This window comes from Anser cygnoides, chromosome 9 (genome assembly GCF_040182565.1).
Source record: "Anser cygnoides isolate HZ-2024a breed goose chromosome 9, Taihu_goose_T2T_genome, whole genome shotgun sequence".
In the NCBI taxonomy this organism is placed as follows: Eukaryota; Metazoa; Chordata; class Aves; order Anseriformes; family Anatidae; genus Anser; species Anser cygnoides.
Genome location: NC_089881.1, coordinates 16,775,103 through 16,800,768, shown reverse-complemented (window position 1 = coordinate 16,800,768; position 25,666 = coordinate 16,775,103). Strand labels below are relative to the sequence as shown.

The window sequence follows — 25,666 nt, the reverse complement described above, 5'->3', positions numbered from 1 at the left end:
GAGTGCACATTACACAAGACAACCAACCTTATCTAAACTCACTGCTGCCACAAGGAGATCCTCTCCTTCCTCAACTTCCCTTCAGTTGTACTGATCCTCCCCTTTCCTGTGCTAGCTGCAGCCTTCATCGCACCTCTCAGTGAGCTTTTCCAGATTGATAATTCAATAGAGAGCTATTCACTTTTTTTTGTGTTGTTGTCTGGATGAGTTTTCTCTGAGTTTGTGTCTGCATCAACTCCCTGGGGAGCTGGACATAAGACAGAGGAAAAGGTGGCAAGAGGGACAGAGACTACCTGTGTCAACAACAGCAAGTTGTTAGGGAGCTCAGCCAACCTTCACCACCCACACTCTTCAGATTTAAGTGGAATAAACCTTAAATAGCAGTTTGTACTGCCGTGGGCTGTACAGATTAATTTGGTCTGTGACAACCCAGGGGCTGTCTAAAAGCACTCAGAAATGTCACACAAGCAAGCTGTTAGATGCTTTTTGGAACACAATGCAACAGTTTGACACCCACCCTAAGAAGCTGAAAGAGCTCTTTTAATCTATTATGTGATCTCCTGATTACAGAGGTTGGACAGAATCACTTGGCTGTCTCTTGCACTGAGCTTTCTCCTGTCCACGCAAACTGAGGACATGAGTAAATGCAATTGAATGCGTGAGTGTTCCAGCGTAAACCTCTCGGTGTGCTTCTGTCAGGGTGAGGCTTTATACAAACAAGTTGACTTTATACAAAACACTATTTCTGAGAAAAACTTCTAGGATAATACCGTGCCCTTGCTTTTTTGCCACGTGAGCTAACTTCAAGGCTATGCTTCTCTGCCAGAAGGTATCACAGGTGACTCATTCTTCGGCTTTAATTCAACACCGTGTACAGAACATCCACCATGACAAAAAGCTTTCCAATCTCTGAAGTCGAATATGTGGGCTTTCAAAACCTACTAATATAAGCTTCAGAAGATATCTCTGTGTATAATCAGATGATCTAGATCTTTATCACACAAAGCATCTAGAAATAAAACAGACTTTGTGCCACTAAAAGCATTTCCACTTAAATCAACTTGTCAGATGCAGCAGGTTAAAAATAATTAGCTCCTTGATTCCACCTTCCACTTGAGAATAAAGCAACCTGGATTAAAAATAGTATTTCAAGTTTGCTTTCAAGTCTGCATGCTTTGGATACTAAAGATGGCAGGCAGCGCATGTCAGCATTCTGCGCATTTCGCACCACAAGTGACATGCTGTGGAATCTCGTGTGCAAGAGCCAAAGAACTAATGTTTAATACTAGCTGAGGAAGGGATAATACAGATAAATGAGAGATTTATAAAAGACTTGGAAGCGTGAAATATTATTTTCACATGGTCAATCTACGTACCTATCTCAAAACTGTGATTCGGTACCAGTACTGACTGTATACAGACGTGGATAAAGCAACGAAGCTTATCCCAGAGTTTACTTGCTGCTTGTCCCACTGAGCACTCACATTCTACAGAAGTGGGAATCCTTCTACTCTAAAAGCCCACTGCCACCCACTGTGAGAGTTATCTTTCACCAATACTTCTAAATGGAGAGTAAAATTTACTGGCTGTATATTATTCACCTGAAAAAATGGTACATTTCACTGCACTTCACTCTACACGGATCTTCCGTGAACTATGTACCACAGAAAAGAAGAAAGGAACTAGGAGTTATGCAAAGTACTTGCTCTTTTCCCGTTGCTGGCATCCCCCATCCCCCTCTAAAGTGATGTGTACAAGATCAACTCCAAAGGCAAAGGAATAATGATTTTGGAGTACTGAATATGCATTTAATATCAAGTAGCAACTGACAGTAAGAAAACTCCAAGAAAGGTTTTAGAGACAAAATTCCAAGAATGTGGCAATAACGTATAAAAACATTCTTCTACTTTATCTGTTCTGTACAAGCAGGAAAAGAGTCTTTATGCCCAGGACAGTTAAAAAATGTAAAGAAGTACTGCTCTCCTCCAGCTGGCTAGGAATGTGCACGTGCAAGAAATCTGATCTCTGTGCATGACATTTCTGCACAAATGTTGCTATGGAAGGAGACTGAAGGAAGAGTGGATGACTACTGGTCTTCACCTTGTTTCCAGTGCCCGCACAGCAGATACCCAAAGCCATGGCAGCTCCATAACGCACGTGGGGATTGTAGCTCTCCGACAGCAAAGAAACCACACTTGGACACTGCTCAGGAGTCCTAAAGGAAGGCAAAAGACAACGTTATTTCTTATTATTGTTCTATAGAAATTGGAGACTTTACCCTGCTCATACTGGAAAACTTAAATTGTCCTTCCACACAGTATGTTTTGCATTTCTCAAAATATATCTGGAGGAGTGGAACAGGTGGATTCAAGAGAAGAACTGGGAAGAGAGCACAGATGAATAAACTTCCCCATCCTAGCAGATATGACACACGGTTCCCACTATTAAAATCTTCCTTTTTAGTGCATATTTTTTTATATAGACATTAAAAAGTTACCCAGCAGAATGACATACCTATTGAGACAGGTCTTTCTCTCTAGAAATCACACTGTTGTGACTGACTTTCTACTACCAGGTGTATGCTCTGTGAGACACACAGTACTAAACCTTCCATCGGCAGACACAAAACCCACCTCCAGTATTCAGACATCCTTTAAGCTTGGTGGATTCCAAACTGCCTTTTGCAACTACTGCTTTTGCTCACTCTTCCTCACCTCCAGCTAATAGAACCAAGGCTTGTGAGGAAATGCTGATAAAACACACTTCTGATCATTTATCATTGTATCAGCAATGTGTACTGCTGCCTCCTCACAATACCATGCTGTGATGTTGCTGTCTTTTAAGAGATCTGAACTGGGTGTGTATGTCCCACCCCTCACCATCTGAGATACAGTGTCTTGTTGGCCATTACTGCAACAGAACTCCTAGCCCGCTGCTGGGAAAGATGAGAGATAGCCCTTAATTTCCTACAGAAGAAGCACACATCGCTAATGCAAAGAGTCTCGTGAATATTAAGTATTTCTGAAGTATTCTAAAGCTCATTTGCAGGTGTGGATATATACTCATTTTCCTCTTGTCTTTGTAGTTGTATTGATCACTCAGTTAATTCTGATGCCCTATGAGACATTTCATAATATTGTACACTGCCGGTTTTGGCATTTCTAATGCAGCAAAGACAAAAACGTTTTTAAAATAAGCATGTTTCATACACATCTGCCTTCTGAACTCACAGGCACTGCAAGCACATCCACCACAGCTCATCTTTTCAATCTACCCAACCTCATGACACCACAAACACAAGAGCAATGCAAGAATGCATTTGGCAAGTACGTGCTCATGAAAGGAAAGATGGGAAACTATAAATTGCAAGAGATTAAATTACAGCTGGTTTCAAAGTGCATATCTTCCGGTTATCTACTCCATTTCACTGCCTCGCAGCCCAGACTAGCTTCGTAGCTGGCACACTTGCAATCCTAAACACAGTCTTGCGAGTCATTTACGTGACTATAAGCCTATTTCAGATCAAAATGTACAAATGAAAACTAAGGTGTTCTTGGCTCTTGGCATTCAGTTCTCAGTTTGTAATATTGGCTCTTCTCACCTTTGCTGTACTGAAAGATGAAGGTGGGTGGCAGTAGCTGTGGTACAAAGGAACTATAAATCATCACGCTGTATTATTAGGCATCTATCAAAGTGCTCAACCAACTCAAGACGTAGGAATGATATTACAGAGTATGCTCCAGCATTGTTTTTATTTAAATGCATCCCTGAATCATTGAAAACAGGTAAAGGCACCTCAAGCAGTAATATATTCTCTTTGTTCATTGTGACTGAGGACCCAAGGCAAGCTCATATGACCATGTACATGCTTCAATATTGCACTACGCAGATCAGCTAATTTCTACTCTAGCTATAATCTCTTCCCATTTCAACACTTTTCCCACAGTGTCTCTGACAACTAGCCCTAAACTCCTGCTTACACTCCCCTGTTCTGCTGATCGCAGACGAGCAGCACCCACCCAAGCTCCAGTCCTGCTTCAGGCACTGCAGAAGGGACCTGAGGGCACCCACGGTTCACAGGCTACTCAACCCACCAGCAGTCTACTTCTTCATGAGTTTTCCTAAAACACTGGGGGTGGGAGACATGACAAAAACAAACAAACAAAAAAACACCACGCACACAGGAAGAGAGGAATAGCTGGAAGCTCTGCTGCCTCTAAGGTTCAGCCGTGATGAGGAACATTAAGCAAAGGAAGGCTGGGAAACAAAACAACTCTGTCCCACAGGCAAGCAGCAGAAGTGAAGACTATAAACTAAAAGGCACGTTTAAAACTACCTGTCAGTCTGTTGGTCAAATAATAGCTTGAATGCTGACAACGTTTACTAAAAATGAGCTGATGTGGAGACTGGGAAGCACAAATCCTGTAATAAATGAGCGCAAGCATTCAGCTGCACGGAAGATTTCAGCTCTCGAACAAAGACTCTTAACACCTTTGTGTTTGCTTAACTTCAGCAAATGTTGAACAGGCAGATTGTGAGCCAAAGAAGAGAAAAACATCTTCTGGCAAAGACGTAATTATGCACTTAAAGCATTAATCATTAAATTCCTGCTCAGAAAGCTGGATTTTATAGAATCATTAACTTGGATGGATTTTTGTGTCTGCAGGGTCAGAAGTTCCAGCACAGTATTTTTTATAAAATCAGAATTAACGCACACCAACTGATTACAGAATTCCTAGTCAGATTTACATTATTTGTTGCCATTACTTTCTTGTTTGTTTGTTTTTCCTCAAATCTACTCATAAAACAGTCAAACATTCTGACAGGTGGCCTTCTGTAAATCCATTTCGGGAGCTGAAATTACTGAAGGGATCCCACCACCATTTTCCTCGGTCACACAATCTCTCAACCCTGCAACCTTCAAAAAGTGCTTTCCCACTTACTAGAGAACTAGAAGGCAGAATCACAAGCAGGTAGAGGAATCTGAAGAGCCTTGTAAAAATGCTTATCAGAGGAACAGGACTTCAATATACAAGAGCACTGCTGGCATCGATGTTACAGCTGTAACACTTGTTTGCCTGCTTCACTGCTGAGATGCTTTACAAAGTCTTACACACTGTCGCTAGAAGTTTAGCCAACATAAACCCCAAACCACACTCAGTAAAATTCATAAAACTCAAACCAATTCTGTCAAACGATCAAAGAAAAAATTTAAAATGCTCTCATATGCAGTTACAGCCTGCAATCTTGCTCCTGTGGCATTATTTCCAACTAGTAATCCAATTGAGGAATATGCTTAGAACGTGATCCTGCTCTCCTGCTATCCCGAGGTTTCCAGCCCTCACTTTGAGCCCAGCCACGCGAACTGCTGACTTGACATTCAGCACAACGGGGAGGCAGCTCTGCTGCTGCTGGAGGCAGTTTCCACTCCACCAGGACCAGACCCCATGCCGGTTCCCAAACCTACTGCACCCCTCCGGCTCCCTGCTGGACACCTCCAGTGCAGCTTATCAGAGGTCACACTCAGCAACGGGCTACTCCTAGTGTTAGTGAGGGCATCTGTCATTACTGCAAATTAAACAGATGATAACAACGCATGAAAAAAAACAGAATAACATCTGGAAATTTAGTGGGCATAAGTTTCACCTGCAGACTGCCCCCCTCTTAAAAGTCAGAGTAAAAACTCTAAGCTTAGAGTATGTTTAATATATTATGAGGCCCAAAGCAACATATCCCACAAATTCCTGCGTTAAAGGCTGAGGCACATCTCTAAACTGCCCATCTTTCTAAGATATACAGCCCAATATCTATTTTTAAACCAAATTATCTTTAATGCACCGGTTCCTTCCTTTATTCCTAACACTGGTTTTGCTCAAGCAGTTTGCTTTTGCAATTACATTTTACTACAACAGCAAAACAACAAACGAACTGCCTGATTATTTCCTTCATTTTCATTTGAGAATTGCTCAACTGCTCCTACGTAAGCCATCAAAACAAATGTCAATGAATCCACACCCATATCCAAAAAACAACATCATAACTTGCTTCACTTTATCCTCTCTGTTATCAGGAAATGAAATTATGCCAAAGAAGCTTCACAAGTTTTTTTTCTATAGACTTCTACACAGTAGCTGGCTACAGATTTGTTTCCAACCAATGCCAGGATAAGTTTTATTGTTGTGATGTTTGGCCTGCAGATGAAGGACTCGCTCCAAGGTTCAGTTTGGTTTGTTTGAGAAGCCGTAAACAAAACCTTAAAAAAAAATCAGATGCACCAAGACAGTTAACGAGAGATTATCAGCAAAACATAGCAGCTAGCATTTTATTAGTTTTACTCACCAACTGGTTCCTCTCAAAACTACCACAAGAAACAAACATCCTACTTAACTGAGGATTTTGAATCTTTACTGAAATGGACAGAACGCAAAAGCACTGCCTAACTACTGCCCAGTGACCTCAGCTTTAGCCTCAACTTTGATCTACTTCTTAGGGATATTCATCTCTTGGGTATAATTAAATGTGAATTAACTATGACATTTATATATATGTATATATATATAAGTATTATATATAAAAGGCTGACATTTAGCTTTTAATTGCCCTTGAGTTCCTGAAAACTAAAGAAAGTAGATTTTTTTTTTTTTAAGTAGCTCTACTTGGAATCTGTAAGGTACCTAACTTGTGGCTTTTCTAAAGGTAAATTACATCTGCAGATACAAAATCATAACTCTTTACAGGATTTGCCTACAAGAGCCTTATTGGCATACTAAAAGATAAGGAACTGTTAGGTACATTGATCATTTAACTTTTTTTTTTTGGTCCACGAAGCATACACCCATACCACAAGACAAGCTAAAAGCTCTGATTGCCCCATTTTGAAGCACTTAGTTTCTTAGATTACATCCCAGTTAGAATCACATTCAAATACCTTTGTGCAATTTACCCGCAGTTTTATGACTTAACACATCTTGAAGGGTGGAGGATTATTGCCATTTCTATTTTAGCAATATTTGAACATGAAACCATGTTTATGTATAAAAGCTAGCATCAATAAGTAAATAAACAGAATGCTGAAAATAAGCCATCAGATTGCTCTTGCAATTGAGACTAAAAATGGAAGTGTCTGAAGCATCAGTAACATGCATTTATTTTTTAGTCTAAATATTTAAGGGCTTTACAACTAAGTGAAATATTAAATGTTAAAGAACAAATGTCAAATACATCTTTTAAATTCCTCATTAAGTCTCACCAGTCATATTTCATATTACTTAAAATATTTATAACTTTCTAAACTATCGGGCAGGAATTAATCATTTGATACAGTACTATTTCTACACATTGCTTTTCTTGTCCAGTGACAAAAGGAAAAGCTTAACAGATATTTCATTTCATGCATGAATGAGTTAATAAGGGAGGAATGCAGACATCTAATTGCACAGTTTGCAGTCATTTCTGACGGAGAGAGATGGACAGGGAACAACACAGAAAAAGCTCAGAGAAAAGTGCAACAAATTGACTTATTTCAGTGTACATTAAGCATGGGTACAAATCCTCTCTCCTCTCTTGACAAAAAGGATCCAAGTGATTCCCACGCCAGGAATTTCCTGCAGCTATCTCACGCAACACAGGCTCGTTCTCCTCAACGTCCTTCTCTGCAATGCCTCCCGGTTGCACACCCAAGACCTGCTGAGGGATGAGAACTCCTGGGAGGCCTCCCACCGCCAGGAGGACCAGGCTGAGCTGCAGACAGCCACAGCATGTGAACTGGAGGGCTACGCACCTCCCGAACACCTCTGTCACCAGTGACAGCTCACGTCTAATGTAGATATCGGCCCATTGAAATGCAATAGTATGGGCAATTTGAAAACAGAAATGATAGTGGGGGGATCTATGCACACTTCAAACATTCAGGTTACTGTAGACCATCTTAGCAAGACCTAGGTTTTAATACAGGAAAGGGGCTGGGCACGGGGCTGGGCAGCGGCCTACAGAAAAGGCCTAGTCAGAAGCAGGCAGCGAAGAGCTTGCGAGAGATCTGTCACAGATACACAGGAGGATACGTTTCTCAGAAATTATTCAAGCCTGGGAAGGTTCAGAAAACATCACAAAAGGCAGATAAGCTCTCACCATCTGAAACGAAACACCACACAAAGCGAGCTTACATGCTGTACAGGCCGACACGTAACCAAACTCTCAACATCGTCCTCTGAGAGGTCCTAAGAAAACTGTTTTCATCTGTATTAAGAAATCCTTCCCCTTTCAATTAGATATGAATGCTTTTATACAGCTTTCATCACACCAGTCTGCAGACAACAGTACAGCCTTCAGGTGGTGCTTCTAAGTGCCTCCCCCCTCCCAATTTGTTTAATTTAGCCATTTTAGCAGCTGAAGAGATGTTTTCATCACATAAATTACATTATAAAATCCAATGAGGCATTCCAGAGAAGTGGGAATGCTTGATTTTCACTTTGACGAAAACAACTCTTTAATGCAGCAACCTACAGAGATGTTTCTCAGATGTGGTTAAGATCTGTGAAGTAAATTTATAATGCAGAACTCAAGCTGACAAAATTATGTTTCTCTAACTCTGATACTTCCCCCACATAGAAGTGATTGAAGGATAGTGCTACTGTGAAAGACAAAATTTGGGAAGAAAAACAACCAAACCACTTTACAGATAATGCTTCAGAGCCAGCACAGGCTCACATCAGTACACAATGCTCATGATGAGCTGGTTTCTGATAGATGCATTGTCTGTTTCTAAACTCCCAGAGCTTTTAACTCCGTTCTTTAAACTTGGAGATGTGATGTGAAGATCAGCACATGCCATATACCCACAAGTAGACCACTAAAGTTAAGGGATTAATCTATCTTTTACTATACTTCAGTGGTTTTACTCTGGAACTTTTTTTCCCTGCACATTCATTATTTAGACCATACTGCCAATATTTCTGTCACCAGAAAGTGGCAATAGTTCCAGCCGCTTTTCAACACGGACAAAAATAGCTCCAGTGTTAATGATGAAGGAAAGCAAGCTTTGTCTGCACAATCAGGAGTGAAAACTGGCTGTGTTTAATCCAACAGAAATTTTGGTAAAGATTCCAATATCCAATACAGTTAAATTAATGCTAGAAGAGCCTTCAAGTTTTATAAAATAATACAGAAGCTGATTAGACAAAGCTGAGATTAAGGAAAACGGAATCCAAAAGCTTCTTAGTCCAATACAGTATTGCTCCATCTCCGTTCCTGCATTTGTATGTATTCATTCTCCTGCATGTGCTCTGTCAGTGCTGTCAGAGGTGACAATGGGGAGGTGGTCAGATAAGGAAACAATTACCATAGCTGGATTCATCTTTATTTCCTAAGATAGGACTTTCTGAAGAATAAAGATGTCAGAAGTCAATTGAAAATGAAGACATTGTGAAATCTTACCAAAGGTTTCCTTTAAAAAGTTAAAAAAAAAAAAACCAGAACAAGTGATAACTACTTCACTGGAAGTTCTACTGTGCTATCTGAAAACATTACGTTAAATACTTCTGTTCATTTCTGACAGCAGCTTTCTCTCTTTGGCCCCAAAGTAGTTGTACCCAAAAGAAGTTTTTGTTTGTTTGCTTTCTAAACAAATATGAATTGATTTGTAGTTCCTCAACGACCCAATTCCCAGGTTGAGCCCGGTGAGAGCACTGAGCAACTCAAGCAATGTAATGGCCAGTAATATACCAGGGGCCAGACCATGATCTCATGGTCTTTTCTGGCCTTAAACTCAATGACTCTTATACAATTGTCCAGCTAATGTTCTTGGAAGTGAACTCTATTTCCATTTTTATGCAGAAATACATGAAGTTAGAGACTACACACACATCTGACTGAAAGTTGGAAGGTAACAAAAGAGAACGTTCAAAATAATAAGAAGCAGCTGCATGTAGAAAGATTGAAAGTAACAGCCCACACACTTACAATAGTGTGCTCAGACTGTTTACATGGTGGTAGAACTTTTTAGGGTTAACTGTGCTTCCAAGCAGAGAGAGCTGAGGGAGAGCACGAGCGCGCATATGCACACACATGCTATCCTGCGTGTAGTTCCAATATTCTAGCAGGAAGGGTTCTTTGCAGGGTCCGCACATCCTGATACAGCTACGAGGAGCATACGTTAGAGTACTGGAGCGCTGAATCAATTAACCCTCTCTGGCTTTTTTCCAGCCGAGCCCCCACTCATTTATTTCCCTGCTTTCAAGCACGGAGCTGGATGCGCTGGAATGAATCAATCAGCAAACAGCAGCAGCAGCGGACTGCAAGTTTTCCTAATGAACAAAGAAAATCGCACTGAGACTGTGCTAACCACTTAAAATCATCAAAAGAATGGAAGGGCAGAAAAAAAAGAATCTTACTTTTATCTTTTTTAAATGCAGCAAGAACATTTTTTTTCCTCCATTCAAGAGCTGGAGAAAATACCTGGATAAGGAAGACAGTTTTCCCAAAAGAGAAATCCTTAATCTCGGTGTGAAAAGAAACATAAGTGCTAAACAAAAGCCGGCAAAGAGAGACACTTCAGAAAAAAACAAGAAACAAAAACAAATGAACAACTTGCTTTCTAGAAAACAGTGAAAAGTATCTTAAAATCCACCACGTGATGAAAAAGAAGAACAAATTACAAAGGATCGTCCTGGATATAAAGTGAACTCCACTGAAATGCAAGAGAAAAAGGTAAGGCTTTCTTCACCTGAAAATTACAACACATCAAATCTTGCCAGTACCTGAGTGTGTTCAGCTTAACGACATGACAACTGGTTTAGTGTCTGCTTGAACAGGGAAATGTAAGCGTTAAGTCTTCAGCAGAGTTGAGAGAGAGAAAGAGAGAGAGAGAGAGGAAAGGCTGTGCTTAATAAAAGCCCTGCTCAGATTACAAAAACAAAAGGAGGTTTACTCACCCCCCCCTTCAAGTAATGGGTAAATTTAGATGTCTCAGTTCCATAAATCTTTACTGTCCCCTTGAGACTGTCACTAGTGTTTTATTGTCTACAGCTTCCTGACCCTCACCTGATAAATTAGGAACTGTAGACATTAAAACCGAAGCCTCATACATCATTTCTGAAGATATTTTTGGGGTGACCCTCTGTGGAGAAATAGGATTCTTAATAAGGGGAAATATGGGAACTGCTGTCTGCCTACGCACACGCTGCTGGAGACTAGACACTGGGGAGAGGAGGAGTTGCATACACACAACGCGAGCATCTGTCTTTGCATCAGTTTGTACTTACAAAGAGCAAATCTACGTACGCTATAGCTAGAGGGAACCGTTTGGCATCCAAATTCGTCTTATCACTTTTTTTTTTCCCTTACAGCAGTAAAAGACAGGAGCTAATGCACTGCTTACTTTTCTCAGCTATTGAATTCTCTCGTGTGATCGTCTGAAGCCTGAACCTCACTCTAAAGGGGACACCAGACCACTGAACCTGACCGGCCAGAGATGGACACAAGACGAGACTTTCATTTTTAAGACCTAACTGCGCTCAGCAAGGCACGGGATAAAAAAAAAAAAAATTTGGATACCAGCTCTGACATGGTTACTGTGGCTCAAAATAGCAGATGACCAGTTTACCATACTGACCATGCTGGCCTTTCTTCAGGACCATCCTGGACCAGAGAGGCACAGTGAACTCTTACACCGTACGCAATTCCTGCCCAAAATACAGCTCCTGAATACGTTCTGCTGGAAACAAACATGTCCCATCCTTTATATTTCTTGAACGGGTCTGGAGCTGACAATGGATCTTTGTCACCTCTCCCGGTAACAGGAGAACCCAAAGAGAACTACCCAAGTGATGAGCAAGGGAACAAAGTGCGTTGGGCGGCTTTACTGTTCCTCCTGGTGATCATCCCCACCATCGGTGGGAACATACTCGTCATACTGGCGGTGTCTCTGGAGAAAAAGTTGCAATATGCTACCAACTACTTTTTAACATCCTTGGCAGTGGCAGATTTGCTCGTGGGACTGTTTGTGATGCCGATTGCCCTTCTCATAATATTGTTTGGTAAGTACAGTGCGTTTGTTTCATCAGGCAAGCATACTGGGTACAAACTTGGAAGTCTAATTTAAACAGAAAATTTGTTTGCTCTCCACTATTACAATCTTAAAAATCACTTGGATGAGGGCTCCAAAATCTGTCCTTCCTCTAACTATAATATAGTCTAATGTCTTTATGGAAAGTATACCCACTATGGCTGTTCTTTGTTTTGAAATAAACCATCCAAAAAGCACCTGAGACTTAGAACTAAATCGGACAGGGACATGGGAACATTTGTGCAGTCGATCATTGTTTTTAATAGCTTCAGCACAATGTTGTTACCTGTTCTACTGGGTATTACACTAGTTGCAGGCAGTCTCCTCTTAGAAATAAGTCACCAAGAATAATGATCTGGCCTAAAATAACTAAACTGAACAGTTTTTGAACTTTTTAGGATTAAGAGCCACCTGATTTTATCTTGGTATCGATTCCATACTTCATGAGCAGTCAGAGATGGTTCCTGGAAGCATCAATGTCAAGTTTTACCAGTCTCAGTTTCAGGGGAAGTGCTTTTCTCCTGCCCTAAGAAAACAGTTTGTAAAATGTCCCATAGAATTAATTAATCTGTCAAGCCACGGCAGCCTCGATCCATCCATGTACCTGATCTTCAAGACTCAGATTCACCATTCAGTCTGGCTCACATGGAATAAAATACATATTTTTTTATATGATTATACACTGGGTGTGACATTTTCTTTCTACTTAGTCATTACAGAAGAAGAATGACTTTTTCATATTTTCTCATGCCCAGCTTTATTTCAAATATTACTTTTGACACCCAATCAGAAACAGCTCCATGGAAAAGTGTCTTTTTTTTTTTTTTTTTTACTCCTGAAGTTTCTTTAAGAATATTTTTCCCCACCTGTATGATACTAGAATAGACAATTTAAAATGCAATCTGATATCGTTTTTTCAAATAGCTTAAGGATTTACAGAATTATCTTTAAGGTATAGATACCACTGGGCTCCAGATAATGAAAGGCTGCAGGAGTTCATTTTTCCTATGCTAGATCTCTAAGAGTTGCCTAAGCAACAAGCAAACAACTATAAACTTTATTTCAGAAAGTGCATCAGTAGCTTTTGTTTGCTGCAGAAGACTGGTATCACTTTATTAACAAATGTGTTTATTCATTAAATGTCACCGAATTTCTGTATACTACAGACTGCTTTGCCCTTAACAGTCTATGAATTGGAGGGAAGAATTCAGGGTTGATATCATAAAATAGGCAGACTTTTTTTTATTGCAAGCAACAGTTTCTACAAAGATAAATGAACGTATATAACCAGGACTGTGATTTCTACCTTGAAAAAATACCATTGCCTACAAAAAAAAATGATGCAATGTATGCGCACATGTGCACGCGTACAGGTGAAAACCTTATGTATAAATGTAGTAATACACGGATACTGTAAGTGCTTAGCTCCTGCCAAAGACCTCACTAATGAAAAGAAAGAATAAAATTATTGATTAAGATAAAAAGTACTAGTATTTGACTAGCAATCAATAAAAAGAGAGGGCAGGTTCTGGGGTTTGTGAAGGTGTGGGTGGTTTCTTTCTTTTCTTTTTAAATTTTGCTCGACTAATAACTCCTTTTCTTTTTAACTTTATAAAGAGACTATTGCTCCTTAATCTCTCAATTAATCCAGTGCAAAACCCTGGTTACAACAGTTTAAAGCATGCTAGGAATCTTACAAACAAAAGCATCTTTCACAGTGCAGGAAATATACCAGAAAGCAGTAAAATTAGTTATAATTAACTAAATGAGATTGTGACCAGCCTTTCACATTTCAGTTTCAACCACTGCTCTCTGGCTCCCAACCAGAAAAACTGCTTTGCCTCTTTACCAACTGGCAGAAGATGCTGAGGTGTTTACAGAAGCTCAAAGCACGAGCAAAACATAAGGAGTTACTGGAATGAAGCAAGAACATACTTCTGAGTACATAACGAGTCTAAATCTTGAAGCTACATTATCCAGATAACTGCTTGAACATAGAATAATAATTGATAGTGAGAAAGCCAATTAAGTCTGGCCTCCTGGCACTTTCACACAGGAATGTTTCTGTTATAATGAAATAGCTGTGTGCAGTTTCTAGATACAGAATACAAATATTATGCTTCAGATGAGACTGATATTTAATTATGTGGAAAATATTTGAGGAAAAAGGTGTGAACTAAAATGCGGCCTCATTAAACGATTTTGGAAAAATTAATGTCACAGTGCTCAAATTCAAAATCTACTACAGCTATTGGCTTCATGCCCTGACGACAGGCTTAAAGAAAAACCTTCAGAAATAGGCTGTCACTGTGATAAGCAGCTGCTCTTTAAAAAAAATAAAAATCTGTAACCAACTCACAGGTATAATACCATGAGCAGCAGATTTCTTCTCAGCAGTGACTAAAACGTACTCCAGTCTGAATATACAATGCAATTTTGATTTAAGAATACGAGTGTCAGAATATACAAACAGTTCATTGTTTTTATCGGTTACTAAATTCTTCTCATTTCTTCCGCAAAAAGGCAGGAGTGTTAGGAAATAATTGCATTCTCTGAAATCTAGCTTTCAGAAGTTACCAAAATTTATAAACACACAGAACTACCAAAGAAATACCAAAGCAAAACAAAAACGTTGCTATTTATCAGATGGCGAAATTAGCAAATTCTTAAGAAGGAGCCTCTAATTTGCAAAGCCTGCAGCAGGAAAAAGTCTGTTGTCCATGCCTTCATAGGCAGTGGTTTACTTGCAGACAGGGTATGTGCCACCTTTTAAATTATATTCTCTTTTCTCACGTACATCCACTTCAAAATCAAAAGGTAAAGCTGTGTGTCCTAGGCTGCAAACCCTAATTTTCGAAACCTGTCAAAAGCTATCACTGTTAATCTTTCCCCGTTATTGATTCTGAACCACGGCAAATCTTTCCTTCTTGCTTACTTCATTGATGTCTACTTCCCAATATCTCAAACCTAAAAATAAGTAATAAAACCAGGGTTTATTTCCAACAAAGCAACTTTGATAAAAAGAATACTTTGGTAAATTTTATTTAAATTCAATTCAAAAAACGGCACAACAGTGAAAAACCACTGCTGACACTACAATTGGAGCGGAGAAATAAAGGCAAGCGGCCACGGGAGTGCGAAAGCAAGGCAGCAGCCCAGAAACCCCAGGCCTATGAAGTCCTCAAAGCCGAATGCTGCCACGAGGGTGAACAACAAACATGCAGACCGCAAACATGCACGCATCAATTTGAAGATTAAAGCCTAGGCTTAGATCAATTGGCGATTAAAGTATCAGATTTCCTTCTCAGTGAAAACATTGTTGTCTAACAGCAACAAAATGACTCCTGTAACAAAATCATTTACAAGCAACACATTTCAGCTGCCCCTACAGCAAAAGAACAAACCATTTCCAAGTCTGTTTAAAGATCTCTCAATCATGCCCATGCATGCACACAATAGGTGCTTTCTCCCAGGCCTTCATAAAAAGCTTCTGGCTTATAGCAAGAGCACCTCTATACTGTACTTTGTTTTGAGGATTACACATTTCCAAGGTATTTCCTATCAATAAATCTTTCTGGAAATAAATATTCTATTAACCAAGGGCAGACAGTTGTGTTAAAAGCTCATCTTACTTCTCTTAAGGTGCAAGACAAACCTTAAAATACGTATTTGATCTTGTATTAACTAGAAATAAGGAAAATAATGCGCAACAGCAGCACTGCTGCATTTAGGAGGGTCTGAGACCAGGATCGTAAGGACTATCATTTTATCTTATACCACCCAATAGCTGGAGAAAGCAAACAGGTTTTCAAGCCAGCACATTTGTCAGCTAACCCAGGCATTTGAATAAATAAATAAATTGAATCCACTAGTTGTTAAAATCAGCATTTCAATCCCCCAGGAAAAAAGAAGGTGGAGAATCCCAGCACAGTAAACCATTTAATGCTTTGTTTTTTCCTCTACAAGTGTGGATCTGTAATAGGAGAATCAGAACTTTCAACAATCCAAACTAAGCACGGCCTGTTAGCAACTCCGTATGTACTGCTTTGGCAGGACTTACCCATTTTACCTTCAGCCTGAATTATAAAGTGGGAAAACACGACTGCTTGTTTGTTCTCAAGGGTCAGACATGCCTTCGAGGTCCTGAGGTGAAATTAATGTCTGCTTCTTCCCTGCTCCCGAACTAACAGAACAGGCAAATAATAATATACACGAGGAAAGCACAAAATCGTAGCCTAGAACAGTATGTCCAGGGCTAGGCACGGAGCTTCTAACATGTGTACAACAAAACAAAGTAGAAGTAAAATATGAATCCTAGACGACTAGGTGATTCTTCAGGACTTACAGGTATCAGAGTTTCTCTCTCTCTGTATATATTTAATTAATAACCATATTCATCAACTCATTAGCTACTGGGTTTACCGTCTCCTCTGATTTTGTATGGATAAAATCATCTCATACACACAAATATAAGAGTACATAATGCTATAACCACGAATGCAGTAACTTACTGTCTTCTGCGTGCAGTTTGAAAGAAAAAAAAAGAAAACTTTCTCTTTTCAGTTATACTTCCAACTAACAAACGCCCTACAACTCATCAAAGTTGCTCTGCGTCAGGTAGCTGTTTTAATACATCTATACTTAAAAGAAAAACACTTTCTGTTGTGAGGTATTTGAGGGAGTTCTTTTGCAAAAGGCAAATTAACTGCAAATGGAAATAATTTATTACGCTGCAATTCTCCAGAAAGCAAAGCAGTTATAATCCAGGGAGCAGCACGTAAGCACTCTCAACAGAAGAAGTGTTAGCTCCTCATTTGAAATCTAGCAGTGTTATCCGTGTGTCCTTCAAGATGTAGAATACGCTTTCCATTATTCATATTTTATCTCAACTAATAACTCATCATGTAAGTCAAGAAATAGTTCTGCTTTTCTGGAGTGAGCAAGCACATTTAAAACCCATCAAATCAATTATTTAGCTGTTTTTCTTTTTTATTCTGGCTTGCTTTCTAGTTGCGTGAACCACAAAACATTTTGATTTCCTTTTTCTTGTTCAGAAAGGTAACGCACTTCACTGCCAGTTAAAAGTGTAGATAGAAATCATGAACATGAGTAACTATTTCAAAATATACTAATTATGACTTTCTCATAACTGTATGACTTTTTTTGAAGCATAATTTTAATTATTTACTTTTGGAAATACGCGACTAGATATTAAAATTCACTGGTTAATGATTTGAAACTAGACCACCCCTCTTCCTTTTTGCCTCTTTTTCTACACCATCCTCACCTGGAGTCCCCTGCTTTGGGGATGGGTGACGTCCAGTGTAACGCTTCATCAACCTGTTCTCTTTATCTAACAGGAAAGGTTTCCAAACATGGGCAGCAATGCAGAAAAGTACATACTGTGTTTGTCTTTATACAATTTTCTGTCTTCTGGGGCTTATTACTCAAGTCAAGGTAGCAACATGCTGTTTCCACCTATCAGTCACATTATGAAAAAATGTTTTAATGTCAAACTGCTGCACCACCACCACATTGACAGGATCAAGCATTACAACATTCCAGCTCATTTGTCATTCTCAGCATGCAGATCTGTGTATTCAGAATACGGAGATTAAAAACAAATTTTGTTACAAATGTCTTTTTTTTCCTTAGTCATCATTCAACAAAGAACCAAGTTCTCTGACAGTACTTTTAACAGACCTACTGATCAAGCACAGCTGAATTTTATAAGGAGGGAGAATTTAAGCAAATCCATCAATACCATAAGAATACCACCCTTTTGCAACACTGAACGCTACAAAACCTTTAGCTTGGACTCAGTGCAGGTGACAGACCATATATTTGCTACAAAGATTAACATGAGAGACAGGTAACTACTGTCAGAAACAGGATAGAAGACTGAAAATCCAACTCATCCTTCTTGGAAAAAAAAAGTGCAAGAAAGCACCTCAATGCTTAAAAAATCTTTAGTTAGAAGAGCCCTGCTTCTTTCTAGTTTCTACACAACTAGTATCCTCAAGATTACCACTAACTTCAAGATTTAAACATGGTTCTGCAATGACTGACTAATGCATTGGTTATCACCCGTTACCTCCTCCATTTAATACAACCTTGGATCACAGGAGTATCAAAGATACATAGCTGAAAAAATGTCATTTAAAATTAGGGTGCAAGCACTGAGCACTGTCCTGACCCATTTTTAGAACTCTTTTTTTTTTTTTTTAAATTCAGAGTCCTTACCACAAAGAGATTATGATCTAAAATGGACAGAACGATAGGGAAAGTTTTATTATACACAAACAGCCTGATCAGTATGATGGCAGCAACTATGCCAACTAGAAGTCAACTGAAAAATACGACAATCCAACTGAGGTGGTAGCAAAGGTCAGTTTCTGCAGAATTATGAACTCTAAGGGTACTGATTCCAAGGGGGAAAAAAAGACAGTGAAAACACTCTCTCAAAAAAAAGATTCTAATGAGTTTTCTGTTCTCTTTCAGATAATGCCTGGCCTTTTCCAACTGCCTTGTGTCCTATCTGGCTGTTCCTTGATGTCCTCTTTTCCACAGCTTCCATCATGCACCTCTGTGCCATCTCACTAGACCGCTATATTGCGATTAAAAAGCCAATCCAGGCTAGTCAGTACAACTCATGGGCTACAACCATCATCAAAATCATCATCGTTTGGCTCATTTCAATAGGTATGTGAGGCTCGGAGACTGGAAAAGCAATACAGAAGCTTTTCATGTCCAAAGCAATAGGTGTAAGCTGGGCACAAAGACAAATTTGACAAAATACTATATGGTTCGCAGACCGTAACACCTGGGCTGGCCTAAGTCCACCACTTGGATCATGCGTAGCTACATCAAAAATCTGCCTGGATAACTGCTCCTTATCAAGCTTATCAGAAAGGTCAAGGACTGAGTAGGTATAATCAACATACCTCTTCATGGTCCCAAAATTCCAAAAAGTCAGAAGACAACATCTGCATGGCTAGCATGTCTCCTGGGAAAGCAAGATTTCATGTTCCTGTGGAAACAATCTAGTATTCTGTCCCAAACATAATTTTAAGTCTTGAGTATATGCTGTTAAAAACCAGTGCCTTACTTACAATCATGTCATGAAACAAATTTTAAAAAGGTTAATTACTTGCACCAAAGAATGAAAGATAAGTGAGCAGCTGGCAACATTCACACTGAAGACTGAGATGTACTGGCAATATATCATACAGAAAGGCTACCTTTAAGCCAAAAAAAAAACAACAAACCAAACTGTTGATATAAAGGATGCAAATGTACAAACATTTATGATATTAGCACCTCTTTGTTGTGCGTGTAGCACATCCTTTGCCTTCAACGCTTAAAAAAGTCTTTTAAATGAGCTAGGAGGTGAAAACATTGAATTCAAGTAACTAAAATGCATAGCAGGCAGCCACAAGCATAGTGCTGTTATGCTCTGTATGCAAAAGGAAGAACAAAATTATTCCAGATTACTTAAGGCCAATGACGCATACAAGAATAGGCACATCCATCTTCTTGACTTAGACATACGTGCCTAAAACCAGAAATTTCAACTTGAACAAAATTCTGGAAGAGCTGTGATGGTGACAGGAGAAGAGACGTATTTCTGTTTTATCACAAAAAAGGAAACTGTTAATGAGACAACACACTTACAAGCTGACCTTTTAATACCCGAAGTATTGTTATTAATCAGTGCTGTACTTTTCATTTATTTTTATCTAACATGAAAGTACCCTGCAGCTGAGCCAAATTTCTCCAAATCAAAGGTTAATTTGATTCAATCCTTGTTTTAAGCATTTGCTCTATCTGAAGGTGTGCCTCCACTTAAGAAAGGGGTCAAGTGGTTGAAGGGTAAACCATTTCGCTGCTTGCTCCCCCCAACCAACTTCGGTAAGCAGAGTAGCAGAGGACTGCAGTAAATACCTACATCTCTTTAAGTGGTATCAGGAAACACAGCACAAATAACCTCCACCAGACAGCAAGGAACCTGTTGTTTTCATTGTAATGTCAGACTGCTGGCAAATGAAGTGTTGACTGTAATTTAGTGGTTATAAAAAAATCATTTAAAAGACAAGACTGCTAACATTTTTTTATTTTTTTTAAATGAGCAGTGAATTACAGAGCTTACTAGCTAGCCTCATTTAAACACTCTTAAATATCCAAGAGATTTTAAACAACAAATCCATCTCAAATACACACACTGCATAATTCTGGCATCTATTTAACTACTTGTATATACCAAAGTCAAGCAGGGTGAAAAAAATCAGCTGTGTCCAATCACTTGATGTCATTAAGATAAGAGGGAAAGACAAGTTTTATATATTTACAGAACCAGACTTCAAGAAGTACAATGGTTACCTCAAGAAAAAAAAAAACTGGGGGGAGAGGGAAGGAGGTGGACAGCATTAGGGAAACTCATTTCAAGGGAGGAAAAGCCATACTAATCGCAATGACTAGAGTCAAAGCAATTCATACGTTTTACACTTGAGAAGTTGGCAACTCCATACTGCTTCCTCAACCTCTAAGGGTTAGTACCAATCTCGTTAAAAGGGCAGTTCTGTTACTGCTGAGCTTGCCAAGTCTCACAAAGTACTACTTTCCCAGTTACCCACGTGAGGCCTTCAAACAACTCATGTTTTCTCAGTAACCCTTGTGCCTACTCCAGAGCTCAGGAATTCTTTAGAGACCCTGAGGCTTCAGACCCAAGAAAGGAGAAGGCAAGCAATTACCATGTACTGAAGTATTTGGTTTTTCTCCTCTAGGTATTGCTATTCCAGTCCCTATCAGAGGCATTGACGATGGAAATGGCAACTCTACAAACATCACATGTCTTCTGACGCCTGATCGTTTTCATGACTTTATCCTATACGGATCAGTGGCTGCATTCTTTATTCCCCTAGCTATCATGATAGTCACTTATTTTCTGACAATTCAAGTGCTACGCAAGAAGGCCTACTTGATCAACAAGCCACCTCAGCGTTTGACTTGGTCAACAGTGTCCACGGTTTTTCAGCGTGACACAGCACCTTCCTACTCACCAGAAAAGGTGGCCATGCTAAACGGCTCCAGAAAGGACAAGACTTTGACCAACGATATGCCCATTTGCAGAATGTCTACAATTGGGAGGAAGTCTATGCAAACCATAACCAATGAACAAAGGGCATCAAAAGTTCTTGGGATTGTATTTTTTCTTTTCTTGTTGATGTGGTGCCCGTTCTTCATAACTAACATAAGTTCGGTCCTGTGCAACTCCTGCAACAAGGAAGTTTTTCAGAAGCTCATGGAGATATTTGTTTGGATAGGATACGTTTCCTCGGGAGTGAACCCTCTTGTCTATACACTCTTCAACAAAACATTTAGGGAGGCTTTCAGCAGGTATATCACTTGCAACTATCAGACCACAAAGCCTGCCAAGATCCTTCGGAAGTGTTCCAGCAGGATCTCTTTCAGGAATTCTGTGACAGAAAATTCCAAGCTCTTTGTTATGCACGGGATGAGAAACGGGATTAACCCCATAATGTACCAGAGCCCAATGAGGCTGAGGAATTCACCTATCCAAGCATCGTCAGCCATTCTGCTGGATACATTGCTGCTCACAGAAAATGAAGTTGATAAAACAGAAGAACAAGTAAGCTATGTATAGTGGAATGGCAGCCATGTCCATATCATAGTATTACTGTCTGTATTATTCTAGGTAACTGTGCTATAAAAGGTCATAAATACTATTGTTTTATTTATGCAAGCAATATCTTATAAATTTATAAGAAATCTTCGCATCCCATTCCATGATAAACAATGACTATTGCAAAACTGTATCCTACAGAAAAAGGGAAATAAATAAAAGCTAAATCAATGTGAGTATCTAACTTCAGTTCTCATCATCTACAGTCTCTTGATTTAAACCTACAATGGTTTACTCTGGGTAAACAAAACAGCACACATGCTCACTGCACTGCCTCCTACAGTTCCACTGATGAGACTGCACATTCAAATACGAGATTTTCTTTTTCTCTGTACTGGGGGTATCACAAGCAAAATTACTAGCTCCAGAGACCAAAAAGTGCCTATTCACATTCCACAAGCAGTAAAACCTTTTTTTAACAAGGTGACAAAAAATAATAACAATCCATGTGTGGAAATTATCCCTGTGGTTTTACTGTAGGGAAGCCAGAATCTCTTACCATCCTGAATTTCATCACCATTACTCTCACATACAAACAAGCTTGGCATTATCAAATTTGTCACAGAAAACTGGCCTTTCTTCTTTTCATGCTAAGAAAGTGAGAGCATTTAACTAAAATAGGGCAATTCCACATGGATGATCATAAGTAAAACAGGACAGGCAGTGCCTGGAACATCCCTTTAATTTATATGAACGAAGTTCCTTTTTGTGGCTTTTAGAACTTCAGTAGAAGCTGTCCATGATCTGCCAATTGCTTTCCCAAGAGGCAGCAGGGATGAGAGCAGTATCTAGACCTGTATACGTTGACTGTACAGCTTAGCTCAAAAGCATTTCATTGGACTAATGCTGTAAGATCGCAGGTCCCATCCTATACTCTCTCACACACAATACTGGCAAATCTAATCTTCTGTGAGAACACAAAATTCATAGAAAGAATTGCTTTTCACAATCCAGAAAAGCTAAGATTATCATCTAAGAAGTCAGGAGCTTCTGACAGTCCCAGACCATATCCCCTTTGGGAAGGGAAATCAGATTTCCCCAAAGTATGAGAGTTCTTACAGTAAGCAGCCAGTTCACCATTTTTTCCCCTGTAGTTTCCATTTACAGTAGGATTTTCAGCCCAAGCTTTGTTTTCATTTTTAATGTTTTCAGAGCTCTTTAGTTACACGCTTAAATTATGTACAGCAAAAAGCTTAGTTTTTTTATCCACAGAACAGAAAGTACTAAAGATAACATGTCCTTCCAACATTTATTTATATATATTTAATTTAAAACATATGCAAGTTCGAAACAGAGCCTGATGTAACAAATACCAGAGTGTTCCAGGAGAAAGTATTAAAAATACTTTTGTGGTACTTACAGTAATTTTGCTCCTTCCTACCCTTTTTGGAAATAGTCACTAGCCACTGGAAGTTAGAATAAGCTCTTAACTGCTCTTATACCCTCTCAGTAATCAAAATCTGTTCAACAGGATCCTGTAGTTAAAAGCCAGCATTGCTGCTTTGCTATAGCTGTGGCAGATGCCTATATCTAAAAATATTTGAGAATCAAAAGCCTTTAATAAAACCTAGATTACTTTAAAGCTCTTAAGGGAGTAGTAATAAAAAGCAAAAAAAAAAAAATCCCCAAACTTCCAGGCATATAGCTGAAATCTTCACAGATTAGTATCCCACTTACACGAAAGCAGGAGTTCTGGAACCAGGTAGAAGTGACACGGTGATCACGGTCAAAAAAAAAAGTACAAGCATTATTTGCAATGAAGGAACCAGCCTTCATAAAGAAGAGAAAAAGTCAAATGGGCACAGCACTTGAGGGGTTATTTCCCAGCAGCCAGAGAGCAAGACAGTCATCTTCAAAAACTCTCTTGCTTCTTAATAAATCCTTGCAGATTAAACAAAAAACTTTCGTACAATAAGCAGTAATCATCTACTTTCAGAATGAAGATGAATCCCTCGCTTCTTTCCCCCAAGACAACTTCTTGGGCTAAGATTACCACACATGAATAGGACAAAGGGGAAGGCCAGAGGTACGGCTCCTAACTGCAGATAGATGAGAAGGAAAGCCTGCCTTTCAGAAAGGCACACTGCCCCCATCTGCTGATCTCAGTGGCAACAGCTCCCGGTCCACCCAGTTTCTCAAAAAAATCTAGACCTCTCCAGAAGTTGGCAGAAAAAGTAGGAAGAATTGTGAGGACTGCTTGTTGAAATCTTGCAGCTGTCCTACCTTCTTCTCCCCAGTAAACCAAACAGTCTTTAGTGTGTTCTTACAAGAACAATGAGAGGGATACCCTAAACCTGGGAAGAAAACTACACTGGATTGACAATCCCATCAGCAACAATTTCAATCTTCCCTTTCCAGCAGAAACATCACAGATGGCTATCAGCATCTGGAAAGAGCAAGAGGTAGCTTAGTCATCTTCTGGGTGACCCTGCTCTTGTACAACTGTCAATCTTCAGCGAGCAACGACAGCAGGAGTAATTTGCTTTAAGTGTTCCCTAGAGAATGATTCCAAAGCCTCTTTATAACTTAGGGTTGGACTCCAAGGAACAGAAAACCCTGAGAAGGTCTCACCCAGCAAAAATGTACTTTGTCAAGCCACCACACGTTTCTCAATTTTAATAACCAGAAATAGAAGGTCATCAGGTTCCAGTTACTGAATTTAGTCAGCAGCAAAAGCTAAATTGAGCCAGAAACCTCAAAGGGACCAGTGACTAACCAAAAGTCTAGCCTTCCTACCAAAAAAAAATTCTCCATGCACAGAAACACATCAGCAAGAGAACATGCACATTCAGTTTAACACGGTAAATGCTATTGTTAATGCTAAATGCTATGTTAATAGCACAAGCAATTTCTCTTTTACAAAACAAACAAGCTGAGAATTCAGGCAGCAATCTTGTAAAGTACACAGACAGAGGGAGAAGAAAGATGAAGATGCAGAACTATGAAATAAAAAGACAACACAATGTACAGAAGAGTTCTTGTTTTGGAAACTGTATCTACAAGAACAAATACGAACAAAGACTGCCTTCCTCAGCAAGACATGATGAAAAATGAAAAAGGTCACTGCAAGCTACTGTAAGGAAGCACGAATTGGTTATACGGTAACTAAGGACAATATGTTCATGCAGAACAGACGAGGATAAAGACTACATTCACTACCATCATCTCCATCATCTTGGTACACTAATTGGACAAATATATAAAATATATTTTTAAACGCTGGTTCTGAAGTGAGAGTATTTTTATAGCTTTGAGATTCCTTCATAAAGATAGTGCTGTAAGTTATAATTGATAAAAGATTTGCAGTCACTTGTTCGCAGAACACAAGACCTTTTAACGGGACGTAGGGGTCATGCACTCCCCGTTTTTACCAAAAAAAGACTTGGTCAGAAAGTGCAACATTCTTTTCTCTGGAGTGAAGCGTTCTCAGTTCTTTCAGAATATAGCCCAAGCCAAGCCAGCCACCTGACCAGCTCTATGGCCCCTATATACTACAGAAAATAACAATTTTCAGAGTACTTAGTTGAGTTTTCCACATTATTACAGAAATTTGTAATCTGGTACATTTCACTTCCTTGTAAGCTACTAGAGAAGAAAGACAAAAGTTAAAGCTGATCTGTAACATGCAACCACTATGGGAAGAAATTTTAGAAGAACAATGGTCAAGTGTTTTTGTTGTTGTTGCTGCTGCTGTTCTTCTGTTAATTACTTAAAATACATTAGGAGAACATTGACTATGTAATTAAACAAAAATTAAAGCACAGACATGGACCTGTCCACCTCAACAGTCTTACTGAGAGAAAAATAATGGAGTTTGAAGGCTAACAGGATGAGTATCTTGAAATGCAAGTAAAGGGAATGCCGTAAAAAAACTACGCACACCACAAAAACAAACAAGGAAA

At 39.3% G+C, this 25,666-nt stretch overlaps 2 protein-coding genes and 1 long non-coding RNA gene across 6 annotated transcripts in view; 1 reads left to right on the top strand and 2 right to left on the bottom strand.

The window, feature by feature from the left end:
- PSMD1 (proteasome 26S subunit, non-ATPase 1) overlaps window positions 1-25,666 on the bottom strand; it is a 71,930-nt gene that overhangs the window by 23,659 nt on the left and 22,605 nt on the right. Inside the window, exon 17 of the mRNA XM_067002432.1 lies at window positions 2,101-2,215. Within this exon, the coding sequence (XP_066858533.1) occupies window positions 2,101-2,215 (115 nt within the window). The remainder of the gene's footprint in view (window positions 1-2,100; window positions 2,216-25,666) is intronic.
- LOC136791446 (uncharacterized) lies at window positions 7,131-10,455 on the bottom strand. The gene is made up of 2 exons (XR_010833542.1): window positions 10,389-10,455; window positions 7,131-10,301 (listed from the first exon to the last, which is right to left on the bottom strand). It is a non-coding gene; the product is annotated as an uncharacterized lncRNA (long non-coding RNA).
- On the top strand, window positions 10,295-24,221 carry HTR2B (5-hydroxytryptamine receptor 2B). 4 transcript variants are annotated; one of them, XM_048076644.2, is made up of 5 exons: window positions 10,295-10,704; window positions 11,384-12,032; window positions 18,563-18,763; window positions 20,845-21,710; window positions 24,123-24,185. In XM_048076644.2, exons 2-5 carry the CDS (start codon window positions 11,723-11,725, stop codon window positions 24,168-24,170), a joined length of 1,425 nt encoding a protein of 474 aa, XP_047932601.2. In that variant the 5' UTR covers window positions 10,295-10,704; window positions 11,384-11,722; the 3' UTR covers window positions 24,171-24,185. The 4 variants fall into 4 exon arrangements, with proteins under 4 accessions (XP_047932601.2, XP_047932600.2, XP_013050468.2 ...); XM_048076643.2 differs by having other exon boundaries at window positions 11,343-12,032; XM_013195014.3 differs by lacking the exon at window positions 10,295-10,704 and having other exon boundaries at window positions 10,810-12,032; window positions 24,123-24,221.

Bases quoted from the DNA above. Each gene is read 5' to 3' on its own strand.
- HTR2B (XM_013195014.3), top strand. From the start codon at position 11,723: ATGTCCCATCCTTTATATTTCTTGAACGGGTCTGGAGCTGACAATGGA. The intron at 12,033-18,562 runs GTAAGTACAGTG...GTTCTCTTTCAG, and splicing joins CCTTCTCATAATATTGTTTG to ATAATGCCTGGCCTTTTCCA. The intron at 21,711-24,122 runs GTAAGCTATGTA...TTCCCTTTCCAG, and splicing joins TTGATAAAACAGAAGAACAA to CAGAAACATCACAGATGGCT.